The sequence below is a fragment of the Gossypium arboreum genome, chromosome 4 (assembly GCF_025698485.1).
Source record: "Gossypium arboreum isolate Shixiya-1 chromosome 4, ASM2569848v2, whole genome shotgun sequence".
Classification (NCBI taxonomy): domain Eukaryota; kingdom Viridiplantae; phylum Streptophyta; class Magnoliopsida; order Malvales; family Malvaceae; genus Gossypium; species Gossypium arboreum.
The window spans coordinates 121,500,616-121,518,855 of NC_069073.1; the positions used below are offsets into that span (position 1 = coordinate 121,500,616).

General features: G+C 33.7%; 1 protein-coding gene across 1 annotated transcript; it reads left to right on the forward strand.

Moving 5' to 3' along the window:
- Positions 1-6,267: 6,267 nt before the first annotated feature.
- On the forward strand, positions 6,268-17,722 carry LOC108459144 (apyrase 2-like). Its single transcript, XM_053026827.1, has 9 exons — positions 6,268-6,282; positions 6,776-6,889; positions 7,330-7,420; positions 8,175-8,281; positions 8,365-8,420; positions 8,515-8,602; positions 9,320-9,411; positions 9,678-9,783; positions 17,603-17,722. The coding sequence occupies exons 1-9, from the start codon at positions 6,268-6,270 to the stop codon at positions 17,720-17,722; spliced, it is 789 nt and encodes a 262-aa protein (XP_052882787.1).
- Positions 17,723-18,240: the final 518 nt, after the last annotated feature.

Here is an 18,240-nt window from a genome sequence, read left to right on the forward strand (position 1 = left end):
TAAACTAGAACATATTTTGAATTCTGTACAATGAGAAATTTGATTCGTAATGAAGAGTGGTCAGATTAGTCAAACAGTGAAACATGGGAAACTTTGAGAAAAATCTGGTATTGATTGGCTAAACCAAAAATTCTGAAAATTTTATGGATAGAAGATATATGAGTCTATTTTTAGGAAAAATTAACGGCACTTGATTTGGAGTTTCGTAGCTCCAGTTATAAATAATTTAGTGACTGTTGCTCAGGAAGACAGCTTGCAGTGAAATTATGATTATGTGGTAAACATTGACAAAAATTTGTTAATGAGTTGCTTATTGATTTCTTATAAGCTTACTATGATCTGTAGGTGTGGTTGGCCGAATATTGTAAGGGGTTAATACGTAGTTTGTATTTGAATAGTTAGATTAATGTGTTAGTAATCCAATTGTAGGCGGTTCGTGTGTGGATCTCATCAAGATATCGTCGCAAGCAGTGTGTAACTAACACCCTCTTTCTTAGTCTAGATCGGCAAAAGCCAAAAAGCGAAATGCGAAAACCGTATTTTGTAGATTTGCGAAAAGCGAATGCTCGTGAGGTAAATCGATTAATGTTTTTCGTAAGTTGCAATGCTTGGACTGCAAAGTGCATGATTTCTGTGCCCTCGATATTTTTAGGCTTAATGGGCCAAAATTGGAATGATGGGCCAACGGGCCCAATTCGGTAAGAACCCTCGGTACGTGACTCTGTAGTACGTGAAAAGTAAGAATATGCATGAAAAATCCTAAAATAGATAAATTACTGAAATACCTTTAAAAGTGGAAAATTTACAATTTTACCCCTAGGAGATAAATTACCGAAATACCCCTAGGGTTAAATTGACTTAAATGTATGTTTGACTGTTGTTATTTACTGCATGCCATGTTGTTATTATCTGATGCATGGGATTGGGATATTGACGGAGGAAGTACTGAAAGTGGCTTGTCCACGTCTTCAAGGCTTTGCCTCAATTTATTGATAATCGAGCAAAGAAAGTCGCAAAACTGTGGAGTGTTAAATTTGGGTGGGTTGAGCTATTCCCACATGGAGTGTATGGCTGGTACGGTGGAGTGTAGTGGTTGGTGGGTTGAGTAGTCTCCCAAATGGGCTTGTATATGTTTCTTGATGTTGCATGTATTTTGAAATGGGCCTATGGGCCATATCATTATCTGAATAAGGGCTAAGGCCCGGTTTATTGTAATCTGAAAAGGGCTCGCCCAAGACAACTGTTTACTGAATGGGCTTAGGCCCAATGGGCTTAAGTGACTTGGACTTTGAATGGGTTTTCCTTACACTGAGTTTCCCCAAACTCACCCTTTTATTTTCATCCACGCAGAAATCCCCAACCATAGTGGGCTTGGAGCGTGAGGGAATTTGAGTGGCCACCCGCTCGAAAGTTTGATTTTCTTCCGTGAACTGGACATCCTTTTAATTACGTTTGAGGTTTTGGGCTTTTAAATGTAATAAGGCCGCTTATTTATTTTGATGGTTTTTAATATGTATTACTAAGATAGGTAATACTTATTTTAACTGTTGAAATTGGATAGCTTTAGGGCGTGTTTTCAAAAATAACAATTGATTTCAAAATAACACGACAACAAGCAAAGCTTCCGCAATGAAAGTATTTTCCAAAATTAATCACTTTTCCTAAAAATGACTTAATCAAATCGGTTTCCTAGAAATATCCATGACGTTAAGGTGTGGCAATGGCGGTATGCATGTCTAGGATTGGATCCGAAGGGAGCTTGGTACTTAAGCAGTCCGATGGACTCACCAACTCTTTTCCGATTTCCTACCTGGTGCACCGCTTCCATTCACTTTAACCCTTAATGAATTAATCTTTTGAACATCAAGTACGATTTTCTGGACTTAGAATGGAATTTTTTTTTTTACGTTTTTGATGTGGCATGCCGGATCCGGCCATAACTTCTGGGCCGGGTTTGGGGTGCTACATATTACAACTGCGAATTATATATTTTATCTTCAGCGACCGAGTATGTGATATGAAATGTATGAATGAATGCATGAATGACTGCATGAATGTCAAAATGTTAGTTATACAAGGGATGCAAAAAAAATTGGTGTTGATTTCAAGATAGCCCCTATTTAGGCATTTCATTCATCAAAGGAGTTCATTACAAAACATTTTGTCGTCTCATATTCAACTATTACACAAACTTCCTAGCTATATTTCCATATTTCTTTACTCGCTCTAAGAATTCTGATATGCTCGATCTTTGGCTCGGAGGGAATTGGCAACTGAGAACTTCGGCTTCATCTGATAATTGAACAACTTGCATAGCCGCTTTGCGAATTTCATTGATCAAGAAGTCGAGTTGCATTTCTTTTTCTTTGAGAGTTCCTTCATACGCGTGAATGTCCCTATCGTACTGCTCACTCTTTTCTTCTAGAGCCTTCAGGAGGTTATCTAATTGTTGTTGACGAGATTGCAGCATATTTTCTAGATCTCGTGTTTTCCTTTTTAATTCTTGATGTTCAGACTGACTATTTGCCAATTCTGCAGTCACTATTTCATACTCGGCGTTCTTCCTTCTTAACTCTATCACAGCGCGCGCAGCCTTTTCCTCATCTTTCCTTGCTTTTCCCTTCCAAAACTCCATTCCTCACTTGATATTGCTAATTTCTTCCTTCCATTTTGCTGTCGACTTGCCCAACCCGCTATTCTTTATAGTGTTTCTTAATTTCTTGTTTTCCAAATGAAGGTCCCTTAAGTCGTTTCTCACAATCTCGGCTTCTCTTTGTACTTTTTCAGTTCTGGATCTTTCAACCTGAACTTCAATCTTCAGTTGATAGTTTTCTTCTTGAAGGGCACTAAGGTCCCGAGACATCTTGGCCTTTTCTCGTTTGAATTCTTGTCTTGTCATTTCTAGCTCAGACGGCGTTTCCTCCGAGAAAGGATTCTGGATGGTGTAGTTGGTTAACGAGATTTGCTGACTATTTACCCGTTGCTTCCTCCATATGTCGTAATTTTGGGTAAGGGTATCAGCATACAAAGCTAATTCCATGAAATAAATTTCCTTCTAAGACTTTGCAGTGTCTCGGACTCTCTTCATATATCCTTCACCCGTGAAAGCGAACTCGAATGTGCTAATCCTCCAGCTATGGGAGGAATTGTCGCAAGAAAATTGCCTTTGGACCAATAGCGGAGCATATCCAACTCCTCCCCATAACCCAAGTAAAGGTACCCAATCTTGGCTTCCACATTTGTATAGCGAGGCGAAGGACGGATCGTGGTGCTCTCCATGTTATATCCTCGGCGAAGATTTTGAAAACCGATACCCAATGTTGCTCGGTGACTTCCTTCTACCATTCTTTCTTGAGGTAAGCTTCTAGCGGGAGAATGTTTTAGAAAACATATGGAACGGAGCGCGCCTACCTTCTAGAAGTGACTCAAAATCCAAACATTGAGCAAGCTACAAGATCCGATGAATCGTCCCTCCCTTTTCTTCGACAACTACTCAGGGACCTGAAGGTCTCAGCTAGGATGGTCGGGACAGGGTTGATTCCTTGTTTTAACCTTTTGAAGAAATCAACTACTGCAACTTCGAGATGTCCGAAAACTTTTGGGAAAATGACCAAACCATACATGGCCAAAGCGAATAGATTTACCCTTTTCAGCATGTCGGGATGGTTCAGAGCCAAATCTCGTAGGAAGGACCATGGAATGCAAATGGTTTCATTCTTTTTCTTTATCTATTTTTCAGCCCATGCATCGGTCATGTCTGTCAGTCTCACTAACTTTTTCTTGAAGGTCATCTGCTTAGGCTCCTTCATATATATTTTGCCGAATTGTACATTGTCGATGCGGAGTAAAGCAGCATACTCTTCTATGGTTGGAGTCATGTCTTCTTGATTGAAGGTGAAACACTGATAAGCTGGGTCCCAGAACCGAACCATGGCTTGAATCAACTGTTCGTCTACACGGATGGTGATCAGGTGAGCTATATCTCTATACCTCTCAGTGAAAATGTCTCTAGTGTCTGAATCCCACTGATTCCAAATTCGAACCAAATCCTCAAAGTTATTTTGGCGAACATTTACAGTTATATGTTCGGGCAAATTGGCAACGCACCCTTCCACTAGACTATCCCCCTTTTCTCTCTGAATTTTTAGAGACTAGTCCCGAACCACGGCATTCTTCTCGGTTATTTGTGTAATTGACTCCTCCATCAGAAACCCGTTTTTTGGCAACCAACCTTTAATCAACACCTTCCTAATATGATGCCTATGATGCATGATGAAAATAAAAACAAACAAACTTGGTTAGTAAACACAACAAATATAATTTGAAAAACAAACTAAACTACCCAATCTAATTATTTTGTATAAACAGTGTAAATGAAAGGCAATAGGCATTTTCCCTGTGTACTTATTTTGGTGACTATAAGCGGACAGAGGTTCGGCATGGCTCTAATTAGATAGCTCGTATGGTTCATTATATGCAGTCTCGGTTCTAGATAGGTACTCGAATTGCTCGTACTATCATCTGCTAAGATTAGCACGAAGCCTCGGTCATAACCCATCATAGGCTCACGAGTTCAATTCGAGGGATTACATTTACTTATGCCTATGCGGAGGGACAAGTTAACTCACGAAAGCATAAGTCATATGTAACTCGAAAGTATTCACTAGCCTGTGCGGAGGGACGAGTTAACTCACGAAGGCGTAGAGTTTACTTTCACTTAAACGGACGGAGCCCGGGTAGAGAGCTCATATTATGCGAAAATGCAAGTGCACGGTGTGTGGGGAAAAACTCATAAACCTTTGCGTTTTACTTAAAGGAACTAAACCAAAATTAAAACCATAAAAGTTGAAAACTGAAAAACAAACAAATAAGCAAGTTAGAAGAAACATGATACAAATGCAGGAATTTTGAAAACGAGATTTTCGGATCAAGACAAAATATTTACTTCGAACAAGGAAATTTGAAAATTTTGACAAAACGTGTTTAATTCCAGACACGACTCTCAAAAAGGGTCCCCAGTGGAGTCGCCAGCTGTAGCGACGTGAAAAATTTTGGTTTGGGGTCGCTAATTGTGGCGATCTAGTGAAAAAGTTTGAAAACTGAAGTTCAATTTTGAAGTAAAAAGGAGTCACCACTGATCCCTTTTTTATAGGTGTGATCGGACATCTATTAGATCTATTTTAAAACAAAAGAAGGCTAAGTTCGGGTCTACGTCGAAATCCAGAGAAAAAGTAGGGCTCGGGAGTCGGTTACACGCGAGGAAGGTATTAGCACCCTCGCGACGCCCAAAATTGGTATCTTATAAACACGTGTTGTCTTGATTTTCAAAAATACGAGTTCAATGTAAAATTTAATCGTGGTCTTGATAAAAAAGACGAGAGTTTTTAGTTTATTTCAGTTTTTGAGAAGGGTATATCGCTTTAACACGAGTCAATTGACGCTCACCCAACATAGCGATGAACTTGATGACTTAATGTTAAATCGGAACATTGCCTTGATTACTGAAACTAATAAAACATAAAAATAATATTATTTGTAACTGAAATTTGTGTATAACGCTCACGATGATACAATTAACGATAAATATTAAAATACAATAAAAAATAACAATAGTATTACCATATGTTTGAACAATAATGAACTAATAATAATAATAATGACACGATAAGTCAAAATAAAATGATGACATGTTAATAAAGACAATAATAAGTAATAATAAATAATGTTAAATAAATTAATAATAAGACAATAAATAAATAAACACAAAAGGAGAACATATAATATAATAATAATAATATGAAAATAATATTGTAAATAAATATTCATGTGTATATACGCTTATAATGAAAACATACACTAATATTAATGATAATAATAATACTAACAAGAAACAAAAAGTAAATATGATATAATAATAAAATTAAAACAAAATAATAAAAAAATAATACTATATCTAAATATATATACAAACACATATATGTGTCATAAAAATATATATACTAATATCAATAATAACAATGATAATAGTGATAATACAAAAAAGCAAACGTCATAAAATATTAAAATACATTAAAAAACATCGTATGGAAATATATATATATATATATATATATATATAGAACAAAAATACTCACTACTATATAATATAAATAACAATAGTAATAATATATAAATACACAAAGCAAACATAATAAAATACTAAAACAAAGTAATAAAATAATATAATTGTATAAATATATATACATACTAAAAATATACGTGATAATAATGGATACATACAAAGTACGCTAATATTTAAACATAATAATAATAAACATAATATTAACATTAAATGAAATTAACATTATAAATTTAATTTAAGAGCTAAAATGACAAAAAGGACTAAATCGAATTAAAAATAAAGTTTTGAGCGAATTTTAAAATAAACGATAAATCGAGGATCCTTTGAATACGCTTGCAAACCATGAGGGCCAAAAGCAATTTTCCCAAGTTTTAAACGCTGCGCTTAGCCAAGGACTAAACCGAGAAGCGACAAAGTTCGAGGCCAATTCGTGAATACCAGTAAACCTGATTTAAAACATCAAAAATGCGGAAGGGCCTATCGCGCAAATAGCCCATTGAGTAAAAAACACGCGGATCCCCTGGTGGATCGGGTCGGGTCTTCGAGTTTGGGCGTGAAACGACGCCGTTTAAGCGCCCAGGGACAACAGCCAAAACGGTGCCATTTTATTTCACTATATAAACCAAATTTCTTTGAAAAATTTTCAATTGGCAGCAGAAGAAAGGAAGAGAGAAAAAGAGGAGGGGAGAGAAGAGAGAAAAAGAGGAGGGGAGAGAAGAGAGAGGGGAGAGGGAGAGGGAGCTCCGGTGGGACTCCGGCCAGGGTCCGGTCACGGACGATCCATCGGAGATCCGTCGGCCTTAATAATGGCCACGTGCACTGATGGCGGATTTCAAAAGTAAATTTTTCTTCCTTTTTTTTGCTGTTTATTTTAGTATTTATTTTATCCTTAATCTAAATATATGTCTAAAATAGGCCTAAGGTAGAAACTAAAATGGAAAAGAAAAGAAAAGAAAAGCAATCACCTTTAGTTTTCTAGTTCTTTGATTTTAATCCCTTTGATTTTTCTGATCTTGGTTGCTTCAAAAAAGGCTTGTTTTTGTATTATAATTTCTATATATTTCTTGACTTTTTTCCGAAAAAAAAAGAGAGAGCTTTACAGTGTTTCGTTCGGCTTTTTATAGCCTATTTTGTTACAACATTTTTTAAGCTTCTTTCCATTGCTCCCTGTCGTCTGCTTTGTCTTGGTGTTTGTTTTATTTTTGCAGGGCATGGAGGACCAGACGCGTGCTTGGAGGCATGTGACGTGCGTGGGGAGTGGTGGTGGTAGTGCGCAAGGTGGCCAATGGTTGGCCACTGGTGAGAAGCGGCGGCAGACAAGATGGGAGCTAGGGTTTACTACTGAAATCTTTTAAGCAAATAGGCTATTAGGGTTTGCTAATGGGTTAGGCTTAGTGGGCTTGGTTGTTTAGATTAGTGGGTATGGGTTAGCGGGCTTCTGAATTGGGTTTAAGATTGGGCCTTTGGGTTTTGGGGTTTGGGTCTGGTTGTAAAGGGGTATTGGGTCTAGTTTGTAATGGGTCAGTTTGTTTTAAGTGGGCTCCGGGTTAAGTAGTATTGGGCTGGGGTTAAGGGTTTAATATTTGTAATGGGTATTGGATTTTGGGCCTAAAATTGGCCTGTACAGTAATTTTTAACATAATTCATAAAATATTCAATAAAAAACATTCCAGACGAATAGACACTAGAAAGCTACTTCTAACAAAAGTAACCGACAACTAGTAATCTTTATTTGTATGATTATTGTTTTGTTTTCTTTCCTCTAAATATAAGTTGAAAGGGTTGAGAATATTGTGACCTTTATTTGATATTTGTGAATTGTGACATAGTTTGACTCAAATATTGTAAGGTAGGATTTTAACTTGTATCCTCTAGAAAATGATTTTACTTGAATTGAACAAAAAAAAAAGGAGTTCAAAACATCAATTCTTTGATCTCTTTTCAAGGTACCATTTTACTTGTGTGCTGTGGACCATTTTCTTCAATTTTATAGAGGTTTTTGTCCAAGTATTAGTTAGTTTTATGTGGGTTGCTTTGCTACAGCTTAAACCAGGTTTGAGCTACTATGCAAAAGATCCACAGGCTGCTGCAAATTCATTAACTTCTCTTCTTGACAAGGTAGAAAGTGTTGTTCCGCTAGATTTACGATCAAAGACTGCTGTGAGAGTTAGGATAGGTATTACGTTCATGCGTTATGCATTCTAAGCCTTTTAATTTGCTGAACAATAGGGCTATCTGTGTAGGCAACTGCTGGTCTGAGGGCATTAGGAGGCGAGGCATTTGATAAAATTTGCAATCGGTAATTTTATTTTCGGATACATGTTTGTTATGGCCACAGCATTTACTTTACCATTTCCTCAAGCTAGTGCAATTTAAATATGTATTTAGGTTAGGGAACTTTTGAAAAGTAGAAGCACCCTTAAATCCGAGGCAAATGGGGTCAAAATTCTAGACGGCTCTCAAGAAGGTTCTTATGAGTGGGTATGATATGCTAAATTTTCTTGTACTTTTATACTTTGCTTTTACTTTGCATACTGTAACTAGGGTTAGAGTATCTTGGCGTCCCTATATTATAGCTAAAATGCAATTTAATCCTTGTATTATAGAACCGAGTAATTTAATCTTTAAACATTTGATATAGGCGCAAACAAGTAAAATTGATAACAATATTGATGTAAAATTATTTAAATGCTGATGTGGACTTTTCTTCTCAAATCTTACATAGTACATGAGTTCTACATGAGTTGAAATCCGACAATATGTATGTTCTTAATTGAAAAATGTTGCTACTTGGTTCCATCTAGAGATCAATATTTTGTCGATTTGGGGTCTATGCTAGCTTTTAGATGGTTTCCGTTAACATTGCTATCAATTTTACTTATTTCTCCAATGTCAAACATGGAAAAGATTGAAGGACTCAATTCTGTAATATAGTGGATTAAATTGTACTTTTGACTAAGTACAAGGACTGCTTGATATTTTAATCTTATAACTGGTCAACATGATCGGTCTTGCTTGAGATGCTTTCATGGTGGTGCGGAGCCAATTGGAGAAATCCGAGGGTTTCTCTGGGGTAACTTAGGAAACTAGAATAAAGTATTTACGTCTTTGTTAGGGCTAGGATCCGTTGTAATTTTTCCTCTTGATGGAGCCAATGGACCTAATTTGGACTTTCTTAACCTCCATCTTCTTTTATAGGTGACAATAAATTACCTACTAGGGAATTTGGGAAGGACATATCAAGACACAGTTGGCATAGTTGATCTTGGTGGTGGATCTGTTCAAATGGCGTATGCCATCTCCAAGAATCTTGCTTCAAGAGCTCCAAGTTTACCAAATTGGATAGGACAATTATGTAAATGAAATGTATCTCAAGGATCAAAATATTACCTCTATGTACACAGTACCCTCCATTTTAACAAAATAGGATTCATTAATGATTTGAAATTGAATATAAAGAGAAATCTTAATGGCTTGTGATTCCTTAAGCAGTCTTATCGATGTGTCTCTATTCAGTCATTTGTATAATCTTTATATTTTAGTTATATACTTATAGCTTTCTTGTGTACGATTATTTGCACTATGGCTTCTTGGCGGCTCGAAAGCGAAATTTTGAAGGCCATGAAGATTTCGCAACCCTTGCATCTTGGAGGGTTTTGATGGTATGTTTGAATTTCTTTGGTTGCAACCAACACTATAAAGTGCTGCTTTTTTTAAATATATATATATATGTGTGTGTGTGTGTGTGTGTGTATTTGGGCTGCAAATGGCAGGCACGATTTATGAATTCAAGAACTAAGTTTATAGCTACGACGATTGAAAATGTGGTAATTGTGCAGTATTTGCTTCCCTCGCTAACTCGTATTCATCTCTATTCAAACTTTGAATGCAATGAATAATGGAATAGTTCGAATATTACCGGATTTAAGAGAAATTAATGTTTCTTTAACAATTATATTTGTTTGTTTGTTTTCATTTAATAGAAATTAATGCTTTGGATTTAGTCTAAAATCTCTCATTTCACCTTTTCCCATTAATGTTGCTTAAATTTCATCACTGCGACCTTGAGGAATCCCAATCCCATCTCCATCACTCTCCATGCATTAATTCCTATAGCAATATCAAGGGTGGCAAGTTTAATTGACACATGACTTCTTTTGAACTGTTTGTTTTTCAGGTTGACCAGCTAATTGGAAAACATCATCTTTTCAAACGCAGTATTATTATTTTGATCAAGGCCTGTTGCTATTACGAGAACTGGATCCTTGGTGCACACCATGGCTTGATTTCTACATATGCATTAGAAACAATGATTTTATATATCATTAATGTCTTTCATTCATCCTTATTTTGTTCTATTTGTATTTTGTTAGATTTCTGGTGTAGTATGATAAGTGCGGTATTTTTGTTTGGCGGGATGTATTTATATCATAGATTATTCTTCTTCTCAATATTTTGATAATGAATTTTAATTTTTTTATAATTTTTTAGGACTTTTACAATATTTTATAATATTTTATTTTTTTTAATTTTTATGACCTTTAGCGGCGTTTTTTGGAAAAGCGCCGCTAAAGGTCCTGACCTTTGGCGGCGTTTGCGGGAAAAGCGCCGCTAAAGGTCCTGACCTTTGGCGGTGTTGTTTTCAAATAAACGCCGCAAAATTTAGCGGCCCCATCTATAGCAACGTTTTTTGCGGCGCTTGCAAAAACGCCGCTAATAGTTTTAGTGGCGCTTAAAAGCACCGCTAAAGGCCTAAAAAAATGCCGCTAAAAGTCAGTTTTGCTGTAGTGGCTATCTCATTATATCAGTACATATAACCAGTTCAGTATACATGCATACTATCATCATGCTCAATATATATAAATCAAACAGTCAGTTCACCTAATTAGGGGTCTAAGTGATGCTTACCGACCCTACAGTAGGTTCACAGTTGACTTGGGTGACCCGTGCAACCTTAGTAATAAATTCAGTGAAAATGGGCTCACACGCCTATGTGGCATGCCCGTGTGGGCCCACATGCCTGTGTGGCTTGCACGACCCAATTTGGCCTTGGCCGTCAAACGGCCGTGTCTTGTGCGCATGACCTGGTCTCGCAGATTGCACGGCCATGTGGTTGCACACGGCCTACCACACAAGCAACCACACGCCCTTGTGGTGTCGACAGTGGGGTTTTCGGCTTTCGCTAAAACCCCGTTTTCTATGTTTCGGGTACACACCTGTATCGTTTTTGACGTAAAAGCAACTCCAAGCAATCCCTAACCTAAAATTGATCAATATTTCACTCCATTAATCACTTAAACAATCGAATTGAGCTAAACCTGAAACGAGGTATTCATTTATCGAACGAAAAACTATTACCTTAGATCGAACAATGAAGTCTCTTCACCACCACGACACCGATCGAATAACTTCAGCCCTTTAACCTTTTCCAAACACAAAACGAATCCCATTTACCATTATCCATAACCCAAAACGAAAAATGGTACTTACCACACTTACCGATAACGCATGAAAAAGTGGCAAAGAACGAGACACGAAACAATGATAGTAGGGAAAACAAAACTAAAACGAAAACAATAGTAAGAATGGGGAAAGAATTTGGTAGAGAACAGAGAAGAAGAGAAAGAAAGAAGAAGAAAAAAAAACAAAAAAGAACAAGTGGAGGAGAGGATGATCAATTTTTTCTTTCTACAAAGAGAATATTTAGGAAACTATTTTTTTAAGAGAATTTTTAAGAAACTATTTTTTTCCTTGCCATCGCAGAGAATCAAACATAAGCCCTCCAACACACCAACACTCCACTTAACCACTAGACCAGCTGGCCCATCCTGATATGGTTTTGCAAACAATTAAATAAAAGCTTACCGAACAAGAGTGAGGCTTAACTTAGAAAAATTTCAAAATTTGCCAAAGGCATGGCTTGAACTTGGGACCTCCCACATACCCCCAAAACACTTAGCCACTAAAGCAGGCATATATTTGTATTACACATTCACAAAAACAAACATAGAAATTTTGGGGCATTCCATTATAGGTCGAAAAGTAATAATTAGGTTAATTATTAACTAATTCATCAAAACCTGAATTCTGAAATTAATCATGAACACTGACGTGAATTAATTTTTTGTCTTTAACTAAGTGAATTTCGATTGTTAGTTTAGTTTTCTTTAATTTATGATAGTGTTACTATTTAATTTTATTTAGATATTTTTCATACTATAATTTTAGATTATTAATGTTTAGACCTGTTAGCGTAGAAATTAATCTTTAGTTTAATCCAACCTCTTTTGATACAATCCTTCGAATACTTCTGTGTTCCATTGTAACTTTTATGTTTTTACTTGACTTATATATTTAGATATATTTTATTTGCAGTATTTCCAGCCCCAACATTTACACGTTGAGGCGAGCAATCAAAATTCCAACAACTCGTCCTTAGAAGTAATAAATATTAATATTTTATATAAATTTAGCCAAAATAATATACTAGGTCTAACAACTCTTTTTTTGGAAGTATTAAATATATTGAGGTCTAACAACTCGTCCTTGGAAGTAATAAACATTAATATTTTAAATAAATGTAGCCAAAATAAGATCCAACAACTCGTCCTTGGAAGTAATAAGTATTAGTATTTTGATATTTTTGTCTTTTTCATAAAAAAATTATAAAATATATAAGCAATTTGAATTTAAGTCACCATGATTTCTACAATGTTAAATTTGTCGTTTCTTAATATTATTTATTTTTATAAATATTTACATAATTTTTTTACTTATATGAAAAGTGGGTCATAATTTTTTTTGGTTTTCCAAAATAGTCATTGAAACAAGTCTAGTGATTAATCTTTCAGATTCGTAAAACTATTAAGAGTTAAACTCTTATATATATATATATATATATATATATATAATATAAAGCATACTAATTAGTATGTCTTAATTTTATCATTTCAATCATAGCATTATTTAATTTTTTAGTAAACATTTACATAAAATTTTCACTTACATTATAAATGTGTCATAATTTAATCATATATAAATTTAAAATGATAATTCTTTTTGGTACATGAAGAAGGATAAGACCATAACTAGACTAGGTAGGGTCAAGTCATTCTAGAGCAATTATCATGTAGTTTTTGAAGAATTTCATCTGAGGGTTGCATATAGCTATACATGCCTAAAGGCCTTGAAAATATCATTACTGCCAATCCATCGGCTACTCAATTATCCTTTTTGGATACATGATGTGTCACCCTAGTCATCCAAGTCCGTTGAGTAATTTCTTCATACTAACAATTTAGTAATTTAGTAATTTATAATTAAAAATAAAATTTATGTATTCAAATTCATCCAAATTTACCTAACCTTTGAATTAGATTGATAAACTACATTTAAATAAATCCATTTATAACAACTCATTTTTTATTTAAATTTAAATATAAAGCAATCTTATAATATTTGTAATTAATATAGAGTAGTAAACTATCTTAGTCATGAATTAATTTCTTCCTCCTATACTTGCCTGCAAAACCAAAGACAATGAGATAAAAAAAAAAAAAAGAGTCAAGAATGAAGAAATCCTAGCCTTGATTTATGGTTTCATTAATTCCAGTTTTGGCCAAGGAAATGAAAATAAAGACAAGAAGTTGTTGAATTCTTGTTTGACTCTTAGCTCAGTTGTTATTGATATTGTTGCCAGTGTAAAAGGATATAAGTTCGAGTGTGCTGAAGCATATTATCCTCTTATTTAAAGTTGGGGAGAAAAAAAATATTGTTCAATTGAAGTAAAGGGATCATTAGTTATAATGGGAAACAAATTTTTGAAAATATTGTATATTTTTATTTCGAGGAATTTAGTCATCTTATTTTTAAGATTTCAAAAATCAAGTCTAATTGGACCTGAATTTTGAGATCTCAAAAATAGAGAGACTAAATTTCTAGAAATAAAAGTATAAGGAATAAATTCCAAATTTATAAAGACTGCATGTATTTATGTCATATTTTAACCTTAGAAAATTTTCTAGATTTACATCACATCCCCTTCAAAATTTGCTGAATTTTCAAAAATATATATTAAATGTTTGATGTGATTTTTCAAAAAATTTGCAGAAACTTGGTTGAAGAATTAATGGTTTCCAGTTGACAAGTTGACTTAGGCATTACAGGAAAACTGATAGTTTGATTAATCTGTTTGCTTGTATAATATTTGAATTGATCACTCTGCAAGAGACTAATTACAGGCAAGTAACAAACAGGAAAGGCATTTGGTAAATTTCTGAATTTGTAGCTTCTTTTTTTCTTGAGCTTAGAATGTTCCAAGCTAATTAATTAATATTTGTTTTGTGTTATCTAGGAAGAAAGCTCTGCAATAGATCAACAAATAGTTAATATTATTAATTTTTGGGTTAAAGCATTACATAATTTATGAAGGAAAAATGTTTTTATTATATTGATTTTTTTAAGAAAAACTATTTATAATTGCTTGTTTGTTTTATAATTACAAGTTAATATTTTATTTAAATATATTTTTTATATATAAGAAACTATTTTTTTGGTGAATAACATTAATAGGGCAAAGTCCAAACAACAAACGCGACTAGCGCGACTCAAACCCAGGTCACACTTGAGGTGGTGAACACCCTTAGCCACCAGGCCATTACATGGGGTTCTATAAGAAACTATTTTTATTAAAAGATTCAAGAGACCTTTGTTGTGAAGTTGATGAACTTTTTATTAGAAATGATTGAATGAAAATAAAAATTGAAATTAGTGAATCGAAGGATTTATTACGTAGATTAATTATACATAGTTTGAGAGAAAAATTAGGTAGACAATTTTAATTAAAATTATGAAAAAAAATAACTCATAAAAAATTTGAGTCAAATGTTGAAAGTAACCACATTAATCGTATACAGCAAGAATAGCATAGTAAAATTAGGGTGCTTTCATCAATTATGGAAGCATATATCGTTAATCGAATTGAATTTCAAGAAAACCTAGCCTTTATGGTTTGTTTAATTCCACCCTTTGGGCAAGAAAATGAAAATAAACACAAAAATTTGTTCAATTGAAGTAAATGAATTATTAGTGTAGCGACGTAAAAATTTTGACTTGGTCGCTAATTGTGGCGATTTAGTGAAAACTTGACAAACTGAAATTTGATTTTAAAATAAAGAGGGGAGTCGTCACCGATCTTTTTCTTAGATGTGATCGGACACCTAATAAATCGTCTTTTTGAAAAGAAAATTTATTCTCGAACAAAAATGAAGGCCAAGTTTGGGTCTATGTGAAAGTCAGAGTAAAGTAGGGTTCAGGAGTCGGTTAAGCGCGAGGAAGGTATTAGCATCCTCGCGACGCCCAAAATTAGTATCTTGTAAAATAAGTATTGTCTTAATTTTCGAAATTGCAAGTTCAAAGTAACATTGAATCCTGATCCAATCAAAACACGAGAAATTTCAAGTTTTATTTTCTTTTGAGAAGGACATACCGTTTTAACACGAGTCGATTGATATTCACCCAACATAGCGATAAAATCGATGACTTAATGTTAAATTAGCATGTTGCCTTATTTATTGAAATTAAAAATTATGAGTAAAACATTATTTAAAATAAGAATTAGTAAATAATACAAAATGACGATGCAATTAATAATGAAATATTAAAAGCGAGAGTATTAAAACAACAATATTAATATTTACAAAAAAATAGAAATGATGTACTACCAATATAATAAGAAAGATAATATATTCATAATGACAATAGAAAATAACAATATATACATAAAATATACATATACATATATATATATATACATGACATATAAAATGAACATATACAACATATATTAGAAATATTAATAACAGAAAAATATTATATATATATATATATATGCTAACTACACTACATGAATATGTACTTATATGTATTAAAAATATCTACATATATAATGGACATGTACTAATAATGATAATAAGAGTAATAATAAAAGACGTGTATACTAAATAATACATAATAATATTAAAATAAAATAGTAAGTAACAATAGTAAAAAAAAATAATAAGTAAAATAATAAATATAACGATATATGAAAATAATACTATATAAAAAAAATATATATATACTCCTATAATAAAATATGTGTACTAATATTAATAATAAATATAATAGGGATAAAATAAATATAATAATATATACATGGAATAGTAAAAGAAATACATAACAAATAACCTTAAAATATATATAATATTTGAAATATATGCATAATATATAAATATATATATATATATACATATAATGTAGTATTAAAATATATGCACAATATATAAATAATAATAATAAACTATTGATAATACTTCACAAATATATATATACTAAAATATACATGATAATGTATAAAATACAATTTTAAAGATATATATATAACGATATAAAAAAAAAGTATATATATATAATATATTACACAAGTACATTAAATACATATACGCATATAAAAGATCATACACTAATACATAATGATAATAATACCAATATTGAAATATATAAAAAAGCAAATATAATAAAAATATTAAAATAAAATAATAAAATAATACCATCAATAAATATACCTGTACATATACGTACATAGCAAATATACACTACTACACATAATAAATAAATATAATAAGCCTATACAATAATAAATAACAGAAAACAATGACAAATAATTTGAAAAAATAAAACAGTAAATTAACACAAAGGAAGAAGGGCCCATTTGCATATGCGCTAAAAATATCAGGGGATGAAAGAGCAAATTCCCCAGGCATTTAAAACGCACAGCATTGAACGGGGTTAAATTGCGAAACGCTACAAACTTTAGGGCCAATTTATAAATAAATATAATCTAATTTGTAGAACGCTTAAAAAGCGGAAGGGTCATTCGCGCAATTAGACCCTTCCGCAAAAACACGCGGATCCTAGCCCCAGTGGGTCGGGCAATCGAGCTATCCCCAAAACGACGCCGTTTTGGGGCTTAAGTACAGCACCCAAAACGACGTCGTTTCGGAGGGCTATAAATAGACCTGTTTTCAAAAAAAAATTCATTTGTGAGGGGAAAAAAGAAAAAAAAAAGGAGAGAAGAAGAGAGAAAAAGAGAGAGGAGGGAGAGGGGTTATTATATGTTTTATATATTTATATACGTATATATATTCGTATGTATAAGAAAATGAAAAAAAAAAAGAAAAGAAAAAAAGAAATCTAAAACTCAAAATAAGGAGTGTCACCTCCTATTTCCAATTCTGATTCTTGTATTCTGATATTCACTGCTTTTGGTGTTATTGCTTTTGTATATTGGTTGTTGAAATCTGCTTAAGATTGCCGAATGTTTTTGTATTTTTTGCTTTTTGAAAAAATGCCGAACCTCTTACAATTTTTCATTTGGGTTTTTATAACCCCTTTTACATCTATTTTCTATTGTTTCTGTCTTGTCTCCTTTATTGTTTGTAGGGGCAAGTTGCTGATGGAAACAGTGGCGGTGGACGTGACCTTAGGCGGTGGCCGCAACAGAGTTGGTGGCGATGGGACGTTAGCGGCACTGGTCAGATGGCAGAGGCAAGTGGGAGCTGAAAATGGGGCTAGGGTTTCGAGTAGTTAGGGTTAATGATATTGGGCTTGCTGTATTGGGTTTGGTTTGTAATGGAGCTGAAAAGGCCAATTTTGCCCTGTCTTGCCAAGTCTTGACTTCATTGGTGCTCTTCTTGTTCAGGTAGTCTCTTTCCAATCTACGGTATCTTGTAACTTTGGTTCAATCCATTGCATCTTTTGATATGACTTGTAGCTTCAATCTGCTCGCATCTTTAGGGGTATGAGGTTCCTAGCTTCGATCTGTTTCACTATAACTTCAGAAAGATGAGATCTACAGCTTTACTCTGCTCTTATATCTCTTTAGTGAGATAAGGTTTGGGTCTTCTGCAACTTTAGAAAGGCAAGACTTGATATCCTCGATCAACTCTGCTGCAACTTCAGGGAGACAACATCTGCTACTTTGACCTACTCTACTGCAACTTCAGAGAGGCTAAATCTGGTGTCTTCCATTAGCTCCAATCTTTATTCTTTACTTGACATGTGATCTTGAGCTCAACTCA

What these genes read in the sequence shown, in the direction of transcription:
- LOC108459144 (XM_053026827.1), top strand. An exon ending in ATTTACGATCAAAGACTGCT is followed by an intron (nt 8,282 to 8,364) that starts GTGAGAGTTAGG and finishes CTATCTGTGTAG; the next exon opens with GCAACTGCTGGTCTGAGGGC. An exon ending in CATCTTGGAGGGTTTTGATG is followed by an intron (nt 9,784 to 17,602) that starts GTATGTTTGAAT and finishes TATTGTTTGTAG; the next exon opens with GGGCAAGTTGCTGATGGAAA.